At 55.5% G+C, this 10,009-nt stretch overlaps 3 protein-coding genes across 3 annotated transcripts; 2 read left to right on the top strand and 1 right to left on the bottom strand.

Annotated features, from left to right (window-relative positions):
• The first annotated feature begins 3,668 nt into the window (after positions 1–3,668).
• Positions 3,669–6,424, top strand: VDAG_01911 (Hsp70-like protein). Its single transcript, XM_009657940.1, has 5 exons — positions 3,669–4,291; positions 4,363–4,467; positions 4,538–4,686; positions 4,775–5,910; positions 5,969–6,424. The coding sequence occupies exons 1-5, from the start codon at positions 3,695–3,697 to the stop codon at positions 6,166–6,168; spliced, it is 2,187 nt and encodes a 728-aa protein (XP_009656235.1). The 5' UTR covers positions 3,669–3,694; the 3' UTR covers positions 6,169–6,424.
• Positions 6,425–7,636: 1,212 nt separating this feature from the next.
• VDAG_01910 (thaumatin family protein) lies at positions 7,637–8,877 on the top strand (the record flags this gene model as incomplete). The annotated part of the gene is made up of 2 exons (XM_009657939.1): positions 7,637–8,026; positions 8,077–8,877. The coding sequence occupies 2 exons, from the start codon at positions 7,637–7,639 to the stop codon at positions 8,875–8,877; spliced, it is 1,191 nt and encodes a 396-aa protein (XP_009656234.1).
• A 546-nt stretch (positions 8,878–9,423) lies between these two features.
• Positions 9,424–9,735, bottom strand: VDAG_01909 (uncharacterized protein; the record flags this gene model as incomplete). The annotated part of the gene is made up of 1 exon (XM_009657938.1): positions 9,424–9,735. One exon carries the CDS (start codon positions 9,733–9,735, stop codon positions 9,424–9,426), a length of 312 nt encoding a protein of 103 aa, XP_009656233.1.
• Positions 9,736–10,009: the final 274 nt, after the last annotated feature.

The raw sequence follows: 10,009 nt of genomic DNA, 5'->3' as shown, positions 1-10,009 counted from the left end.
ACAGCTAATGCGTAGACTGAGAAGTACTCAAGCTGGAAACGCCGGGCTGATATCTTCATCTCAACCGGCGGGCTGAGAAGCTGCTGGCTCTCGACTTGATCGTCTTCGTTCTCTTTCGTTTCGACATTGCTCAGTCGTCGCCTCTGCACGATGTACTGACGATAGAGCAGACCAGCGTTGACTGCCGTGAAAAGGCCCAGATTCAATTGATAGAAGGACATTGAGGGCGCTATAGACGAAATCATTTCGTGTGTCGGGACGTAGTGTGGTGGCGTTTGTAGTGGTGAAATGGAGGAGAGACGGTGGAATGTCAGGAAACAGGCGTCGTTGTCAGGAAGCTACCATCCATCCGACGTCGTGACATGCAAGGTGTTTCATCTATGACCATACACTAGTCCTGAGGTACGCGATCGGAATGATCGGTGCGTGCGACACTGCCGAGGCGTCGAGTAACGAGAAGCTCCCAAGCAGCGTGAGCCCGCGCTGTGGTCGTAAATCTTCCAGGATCGTAAGCGTTCTCAACAGGAGCTTTGCCTGAGCTACCCTCACAGAGTATGGGTGCTGATGAGGCGATGTGACTTCTGCGAATGGTGGAGACACGTAGACTGTACGATCAATAATCGTGAGCTTGTCAGAGTTGACAGGTGTGAACAGATGGCGCTTGCCTCCACCAGGGTCCCGCTTGTGCGCCCGAAATAGCATCACACCTTGCCGTCCGCCTCCTACGATCTTCGTGCAGGGGACACGACATAACCCGTGCTCCCAATGATACTGTCGCTCTGGCTGGCTGACGTTGTTCCGTGACCGTAGTGTACTCGAGGCCGGCGTGTCCGTGTAGGCAGATTCACGATGCTCGCGAGAGGCCACCAGCAGTGCCCGATCATTGTGGAAACACGTGTTGCGGGATGTTGCAAAATATGCTGGAGCACCAAGGTTCCAGAAGAGCAACTCCGAGGACTCAGCATCTTATAGAGTTATACTGATGCCGCGGACCAGACTTAATGGAATTTTCGCATCGTGAATCCGTGGCAATATGGGCGTGGACAGACATTTATGAAGTCAAGTTTCATACTGGACAAGAGAAAGACACCTGCGAGGACATACCTTTTCCCTTACTGTACTGGAGACCTCGTTGTGGTTTCTTTGAGGCACCATTATTTACTAATGAATTGAAGCACTGAAGATTGTGCTTCAATGTCAAAGTTGATCTATGTGGAGAATCATGCAAAATGCCAAGCTCCAGGGAATGCAATTGTTCAAACGGACAAACATCGCCGCCGTTGATGACTGGTGGCGCCATATCATAAGTGCAAGCTCCTCGGCATGTTTTCTCAACCTGTGACCGCGAGGTAGTCATAAGCCTCCAATGCCTGAGCCTTCCGACGGATGCTGCGGCATTCTGGAGCCTCTGGGCTAGAGCAACATCCGAGCGGGAGGCTGAAAGGAAGCCAGTCAACGTCGCGGGTAGAGGCGGGAACGAGATCCCTAAGGTTTGGCGACTATTTCAAGTCCCGGGTGCGGCTGAGCAGTCACCGACGTAATGAAGGTGAACGAAGCGGGGGCGACTGGTCGCTTCCCATCCCCATATATACCCAATTGCATTTCACAATGGGCCCGCCGGTTGGTCTGAGCCCAAAAGCCCCGTCGTCTTGAGCTCGACCCAGATGTCCTGTTCACTAGCATCCGGCCACTGACGACAGCATTCTGCATTCAAAGCCCGACAAGACGGTAACCCGGTTGTACGAATGTTTCTCTGGAGTTATCCTATCCTTCGTGAGTCTTGACGTGTCGCGGTCAAGCAAGGGTAGCTCCATCGATCAAGGGCCTACCAAGATCGCTTGGTGGTGTGAAGCCTCGATCGTATAGCAACTCCTGATGATCCTTACACATTCGATCAGCCATGTATGGCCCAACGATTGACACAAGCCACACGCCTTCCGTGGCTCCATTCGTTAACCGGCCGCTCGAGTCCAACGACTTGTAGGTGCTGTAGCGTAGGTACTCCTTGTCTTACCTGAAAGCAGATGGCCCCACACCTGATGGAGCCAAAAGTCCTACGCAAAGTCCTACAGACCAAATCTGCCCGTCAGCGTGTTTACAGGCTGCAGGTTGCAGAACAGGAGTCACCAGACTGCAAACTCAAACCGCAGATCTGCAGCGGCTGGAGAGTGGGGGAGCAGAGAATGGATCAAACAGGCAGGCTCTCGCTTTCGAGTGATCCTGCAACAGGATTCCCTCCTGGTTCTGCCAAGAGGCCTGTCTGACCATTACGTATAATGAGATGAAGAGACAGACAGACAAGTATGCGTACCCCAGGGGTCCGAAACATGAACGCAGCCCTTCCAATTGTTTCTTTCATCTGAGGTGCTTCACGTAGCTTGTGCTGGGGGTCAAGGCACCAAGCTGGTAAAGACAAGACGGCATGGCACCCATGTGCACTGCCTCCCGATAGCTGACAGGGCACGCAAAACCTGGTCCCATCTGCTTTCTCAGTGGGTGTCGTCTCGTCGTGTCCCTGGTCGCTGCTGGGCCCAAGCTTGCTGTTTGCTGCTTGCTCAGCCTTACCAGTAGTGAGTCCTACAGTACATGTACTACGGTGGTGCCAAAGCCGCTAGCGTGGTCAGCTCCTGGCGCCATCTGCGCCCTCAGCCACTGCCCTTTGTGACGGAGCTGCCCCTCATTGCCTTTCCCCGGTGGAATTGAGAAGAGGAGTGAGAAGGAAGGGAACGAAGGCAAATCGCGACCCAATCCACCCAAACACCTAGCCTAAGGTACCTTAGGTAGGTACCCAGGCCCAACCCAACCTGACAGATGCGCTTGCACGGTCCTGATCTCACCAGTTACCATTTCCCAAGCAATTCATTTTTCCGCATCAGAGGGCAGTCAGTGACGCTTGTCATGCGACGAGCATGGTGTGAATCAAGCACAGCACTGCAGGCACACGCGAAGCGAAGGTGCTTCCCGGGGTCTAATCCTTCCGCGGCGAGGACGGCCACAACGTCCACATCACTTGCCTACGTCCCGTCTTCGCCTTCAACAGGGTACATGCGCCGAGGCGCACCTGGCCACCCGCAGCAACAGCTGAGGACGTACCTACTATATGCCTTGGGTTCCTACCTTGCCTAGAGGTACCTACTGAGCACCCATCCGCAGCACACGAGGTCGGTAGTGCAGGACTTGTTTGGTCGCCCTCTTATTTTTTGTGTTGTGTCGGATTCGGCATCTCAGCTAGGCTCCATCCAGCAGCTGCCCCTCATTCTATTTTCTACCTCTTCCACACCCGCCCGCCCCATACCACAGCCCAGCGCACCGTCACCGCGACGCACCGCTTTTGCTTTTGCGCCGACTTCCCATCTTTCCACCTCGCCTTCTCCCACATCCACCTACTACCTCGCCCACACAACTTCCCCGGCTCTTCTCCTGCTGCGCCTTGCTCTGTCATCAGTCGGCCCAGGTACCCTCCAGGCCCGAGGTAGACAGACACCACACAGAACAGCCAACTGGTGCAAGTCCGCTTGAGAGTCCTAGCGTGTGGACTGGCTCTGACCAGCAGCACCTCGACCTTTGCCCCCCCCCCCCCTTCCCTCCCCCCCAAAGGCAAGCAGGTCCTTTATCTCCTGGTGTCCCCCGTTCCCCCCTCCCCCCGCCCTGTCGGCCTTCTTTCCTCTGACCCTCCTTGGTCAAGACGGGCCATATGAGCCTCTATGAACTCCCGCCTCAAGAGCTTTGCTTCGGAAAACGCAAATCAACTGCCAGCATCAACCCCGACCCCTATCAGCCATCCAGCCAAACCCCGCCTCCTGGTGGTCCCGGAGGCGCCCCTCAAATACCGCAGCAGCTGCCACTCCGCCCTGGCTCGATCGCTTCTGCCTCTTCCGCCTCTCTCTCTCCCATGAATCATCCCGGCGCTCCCAATCGCCCTCCCAGCTACTCTGCCAACAACTACCCGCCCGGCGTCGCCCCTCCAGTCGGACGCACCAGTCCCTTGAACCAAGCTCAGACGCGCACCCCGCCTACCCAAATGGTTGGCGGTCCTCCTCCCATCAACACCGGCGCTCCCGCCGGTTACCCACCCCAGCTGCCTCCCGTCGGCGGCCAGGGACCTCCCATGGGTGGTCCTCCCGGCTATGGCGGCGGCGGTGGTTATGGGCCTCCCCCGCCTCAGCAGCAGCAACAACAGGGACCCCCTCTCGGACAGCAATACCCCCCGCGCCCCGTCCAAGGACCAGGCGCCAGCGAAGTCGAGGGCAGCAGCCGGAACAAGGCACAGCTGATCGTTGGTATTGATTTTGTGAGTCGTACCCTATGCGCTGCTGCTCCCCGAAACGATAGAGTGCAGGCTGACAATCATGACCAACACAGGGAACAACTTTCTCCGGCGTTGCCTTTGCCTTTGCCACGAACAACGAGGCGAAGGAAGATATCATCACTGAGTGGCCGGGCGCAGGATCGTACACCAAACAGAAGGTCCGCAACGTTTCCATACAGTCTACTTAGGACCGTTGAGACTGTTAGCTGACTTGTAATCGATGTTCAGATCCCCACCGTTCTCTACTATGACCAGTATCAGAAGGTCGTGGGCTGGGGTCCTGACATCGCCGATGCGCTTGCGCCAACGGGCTATCCGAAGCCAGGTGTGCAAAAGGTTGAGTGGTTCAAGCTGCAGCTTATGCTGTCCGGCAACACGTACATCGATCCGATCAACCTTCCGCCCCTGCCCCCTGGCAAGTCCGAGATTGATGTGGCAGCCGATTACCTATTTAAACTCCGTCAGGCGATGCGATCTGCGCTACAAAAGACCCTCGGGCGAGGTCTTCAACCGCGAAGAGCGCAACATTCGCTACTATCTGACTGTGCCGGCCATCTGGAACGATGCTGGAAAGGCCGCGACGCGCGCTGCCGCCATTCAAGCCGGCTTTCTGAGGGATGAGAACGACAACAGATTGACATTAGTGTCTGAGCCCGAAGCTGCCGCCATCTTCTGTTCCAAGACTGGTCTTCTGAACCTCAAGGTTCACGATGCCGTCTTGATCGTCGATTGCGGCGGTGGCACTGTCGATTTGATCGCGTACGAAGTCGAGGATGAGAACCCCTTCACCGTTGCCGAGTGCACAGCAGGCTCCGGTGACTCGTGCGGTTCGACGGCGCTGAACCGCAACTTCAGCAACATCTTGCGCACCAAGATCCGTAAGATGAAGTTGCCCGACGGCTCCAAGACAGCAGGCCGTGTCTATGCCAAATGTATCATGGACTTCGAGAACAGGATCAAGGCCGATTTCCGCAACAACGGTCAGAAGTGGGCTGTCGATGTCGGCATCGAGGCTGAATTCCCCGAGGCCGGTATTGAAGAGGGATACATGACCTTCACCAACGAAGAGATTCTTCAGTGTTTCGAGCCTGTCGTCAACCGCATCTTGGAGCTCGTCAGGAATCAAATCATTGCTATTCAGGCCCAGAACCGGACACTGCAAAACATTCTCGTCGTCGGTGGCTTCGGTGCTTCGGAATATCTCTTCCAACAGATCCGCCTCCACGTGCCCCCGCAATTCCAGTCCAAGGTCGTACGACCAATGGACTCTGTCGCCGCCATTGTCAAGGGCGCTGTCACGGCTGGCATCACAGAGCGTGTTGTCACCCACCGTGTAGCGCGTCGCCACTATCTCATGGCAACACTACAGCCCTTCAAGGAGGGTTACCACCCTGAAGCATACCGTGTTCCCTCCCTCGACGGCAAAGACCGATGCAAATTCACGCGCCAGATCTTTGTGCAGAAGGGACAAAAGGTCAAGATTGGTGAGCCAGTCAAGGTCTCCTTCTTCCGCCAGGTTGCACCAGGCGCCACACTCATGTACGAGGATATCCTGTACGCCTGTGATGATGATGTTTGTCCCGAGTACACCAAGGATCCTCGTAAGTTTTCGCCCATCAGGCTTCTGTTGACGAGCTCGTTTGGCTGACACGCGCGCAGGTATCAAGGAAGTTGTCACGCTCACCTCTGATTTATCGAGAAAGAACCTCGAGAAGGATTTCGAGAGGATGGACACACCACAGGGCACCTTCTACCGTGTCTATTTCGATATTTACCTCACTCTCGACGGATCGGAGTTCAGCGCTGAGTTGGTGTGCCAAGGTGAAGTCATGGGACGATGCCGCGCGCGCTTCCGATAAATGACGGTCGGCAGGCTGGGGTGACAGATGAGGCTGTTGAGAATGCATGTTTCGTTTTTAAAACCGATGATACCTTGAAAAGAGGAAATGGGCCTGGGCATGACTGTCCTGGGATGGAGCGGTATATACATACAAAGGTGCTGACGGCTACTGCTCCAAGGGCGGGGCAATCTTCAAGAGACGATGATGACAGATGATAAAGCTTTACAACACTTCATGGTTTGAGAGAGCGAGCTGGATCCAGCCAGCCTATGGTCACGATGATATCAAGGTCCTTGGGTGATGCTTTCTGGCCCTGGTGATGTGGTCGCGGGGATGGACATTTCGCAACAAGCACTATACTCATCATCAATCCTGCAGTAACCCTGCTGCTTTGCAACATTCAGGACATTGCCCCTTCAAGTACACGTGAGTCAGCTACCTACGTTGTCGTCTCGAGCGATACCCCGCTGTTGGAGTTGGAGTGAATGTGGCTGTGGTGACCGCCACGGCGCCAAGACCCACCATTTGTATGTGGGGGGCTCGGGTCGAGGGCGACCCTGCATGTCCAGAAACTGGGCAGCCACGACCACCCCTCCTGCGTCATAGCCAGCCTTACCAAGGCTCATGATCTTCCTCAATGTCGGTCTGCCCTGTTCTGTTCCTCGAACCCTGACCGCCATACCTGGAATTTTGTAACCCTGGCAAGAGGGCCCCTGCCGAAGATAGCGGCAACGAAGGTCATATATTGTAGAATGTCGCTTCCTCTTGTACTGAATGGAATGCCACCAAAGGCAGGCGCCCGTGGGAGATCAGGATGAACTCCGAGTCAAAAAATGGTCCTGAGGTCGGGAGCGCATTGCCTGTCTGCAACGCACCAACATCCTTCGACTCCTTTTATGAAGACTACGCTATATATTTACCAACCTGACAGGTCGTGCCTCTTTCAGAGGGGCCCTTGTTCGCCGACCCCTGCTTCCCACAGATCTCTCTCCAGCCAACCAGATTCCTCATCTTCTCCCCGCGAGCGTGTCCCTGGTTTTGCTGTCCAAACAAGATCACGGCAAGCCCTCCATCTTATTCTCTGACGCTATGGCCGACAGGGGTCCGCTTGTCGCCCGTTCAGGGTCGAGGCCGATAATCGTTACCGGATCCTCTCCCTAGATCCATACGTCACTTGATCACCAAACACCTGAGCCAAGTTGAGACCTCGCTCCGTTGCTGGGATATATATCTTCGTCTAGGCTCGCAGCCATTATCAACGTGCTATGCGAGCCTGGAGCTTCGACCACTGACTTACTCCAACACCTAGAAAAACACACACAAAAATCTGTCCATATTTTTCTTTCGAACACCGAGCTCGATCCAGACACCGGCATTCGCTTTGACCTACCATTGTTCGGCGTCATTTCACCTGTCGTTGAGGTTGAGACTGATACGCCAATCATAAAGACCTTCACGCGCCGACAGGCGCATTCGTTGATCAGCCATGCCAAAGACAGCATGCATCGCCTCGCTGTTTGCTCTGATCACATATTCCGCCGCCAGCCCGGACCTCAATATCGACAAAAGCTATCTTGACCCCAGTAGAGGCTACGTTGCGCCTCGCCAAGGACCTTCGTCCAACTGGAAGGGCGACAAGAAACCATTGAAAATTACCAATAAGTGCCCAGACACTCTCTGGCCGGCACTCTTGACTCAGCATGGCGATGGTCCTGATAGCGGAGGTTTCGAGCTGGGATCTGGCAAATCGAAGACTCTCTGGATTGGTTCGACGTGGCAGGGCCGAGTCTGGGGAAGGACAAATTGCACGGTTGATGGCGAGTCGGCTAGGTGTAGTACTGGCGATTGTTTTGGTCAACTCGAGTGTAGCTTCGCTGTATGCTCCTCCGCCCCAGGTTGATGAGCGACTTGTACTGACTTCAACAGGGTGAAGTGCCTGCCACACTAGCCGAGTTCACTCTTGCGGGTGGCATCTCAAATGCACAAACGTTCTACGACATTTCCCTTGTCGACGGCTACAACCTCCCAATGGCTATCAATTATATTCCAGCTGCCAACACAACTTTTATCCCACCCAATTTGACAAACGCCGCGTGTATCGCCACGCCCGGCTACTTGGCCGCAGGCGCCTTGTCCGGCGAAGATTACAGCAACAGCACCTACCCCATTCCCTGGGAACCGTACGAGTCCAACGACAGTGCTCGAGATTGGTGTCCCTGGTCCCTGCTGGCGTATCCTCCTGATAAACCGGGCGACGGTATCTACCCCTACCCAGACGATGACATCAAGCGGCCTGACTTCAGCCCCTGCCTAAGTCAATGCGCTGCGACTGGGCGTGACGAAGACTGCTGCGTCGGCGACTACCATGATGCCGAGATCTGCAAACCGGGCCGGTACTCAAGTCTTATGAAGACCATTTGCCCCGACGCATACAGCTTTGCCTTTGATGACCAGCAGTCTACGTTCATCGTGCCCTCGGGGGGTGGATGGGAAGTCCTTTTCTGCCCAGCAGGTAGAAGCACCACCATTCTCCGCACTCTCGGCCAGTACATGTCGGAGGTTGCTGCCTCTGGTCACTTGACAGACGAAAGCCTAGCTGCGGTCTCCAATTTGTCCTACATAGAAAAGAGGGCAGAAGAGACAGCGGCCGCTGTTGGCTTCGCACGTCCAGCATTATTCTGGACGCTCTCCGCTGCGGTTGGTAGCGTGTTCATGGTCGTACTATAGGTGGACGTGGGCGTGTGAGAGAGATCTTCAGCCAGCGCGACGGGCTGGTCCCGCACATCAGGCTGTGTTTGGCTGTTGATGGACGTTTCGTTTTGTTCTTCTGATCCAGCGCATGAATACCCGATATGATGACATGAGATTGCGATGGAAAGTGGCCGGCTCTGCACCTCCCGAGTTGGTCGAGAGAGAATGCTATACTTCACTGTGTACCTACCTAGATTGAGTTTAAAGAACAAATTGTTTCGAGCTCACCGACCTGCTCATCACCTTAACGTTCTCAATACCTTAACGTTGAATACATGGTTCACTACTAAGTAGATCTACAGACACTTTGGATGAATAATTGAAGTGGTGGTGCTCATGTGTCAAGCCAGGCCTTCATGCTTTGCGAATAAAACTAAGAAATCTATGCCGTCCGTCATCCGTTCGTCCCTCGTATCTTTGCCCCTCAGGTCATGCCGCAGACATGATCACTCGCAGATCATGAATGAGATGAATGCTCCTCAGTGAACCGTACTTATTCCTCTCCCTCACGAAAGCCGTACCTTAGCCCCTTTGCGCCCTCCTCTCCTTCCGCCGACGCTCCCACTCGGCCCTCTCGTCGTCGTCGCTGCCGCTGAACTCGGCGTCCTCGTCACTTTCAACCTCCTGCTGGTGGTGGTGCTGCTGCTGGTTCGCCTTGCCACCCTGCGCGGGCGCCGCGGGCTCGACGTTGACGAAATCGCCGGCGTTGAGGGCGGCGTACTCGTGCTTCTGGATGAGGTCGCGGAGCTCCTTGTTCGCGGGGTCGACGAGCTGCAGGGGCGTCAGGCCGCCCTTGTTCTTGACGCGCGGGGAGGAGCCGGCCTCGAGCATCATGTCGACGAGCGACGCGCCAAAGGGCCAGTTGGCCCGCGGCTGGCCGTTGAGCCAGCGGATGGCGGTGTGGAGGGGCGTGTCGCGGTCGATGCGCGTCACGGGGTCGCATTCGAAGTTTGGTTGGTCGAGGGAAGGAGGTCGATGATCTCGTCTGTGGCTGGGGTTAATTTCTGTTCTACTTTTTCTTATGACTAGGGGAGGTGATGCGGGGACGTACGCGAAAAGGAGGGGGTTAAGAACAAGGAAATCCCACAAGGGCGCACCGGTCTGCGGC

This window comes from Verticillium dahliae, genomic scaffold (assembly GCF_000150675.1).
Source record: "Verticillium dahliae VdLs.17 supercont1.3 genomic scaffold, whole genome shotgun sequence".
Lineage (NCBI taxonomy): Eukaryota > Fungi > Ascomycota > Sordariomycetes > Glomerellales > Plectosphaerellaceae > Verticillium > Verticillium dahliae.
Note: the sequence above shows the minus strand (reverse complement) of the source record. Positions and strands in the feature narration are given on the sequence as shown.

What these genes read in the sequence shown, in the direction of transcription:
- VDAG_01911 (XM_009657940.1), top strand. Translation starts at nt 3,695, where the DNA reads ATGAGCCTCTATGAACTCCCGCCTCAAGAGCTTTGCTTCGGAAAACGC. An exon ending in GATCGTACACCAAACAGAAG is followed by an intron (nt 4,468 to 4,537) that starts GTCCGCAACGTT and finishes ATCGATGTTCAG; the next exon opens with ATCCCCACCGTTCTCTACTA. An exon ending in CGAGTACACCAAGGATCCTC is followed by an intron (nt 5,911 to 5,968) that starts GTAAGTTTTCGC and finishes ACACGCGCGCAG; the next exon opens with GTATCAAGGAAGTTGTCACG.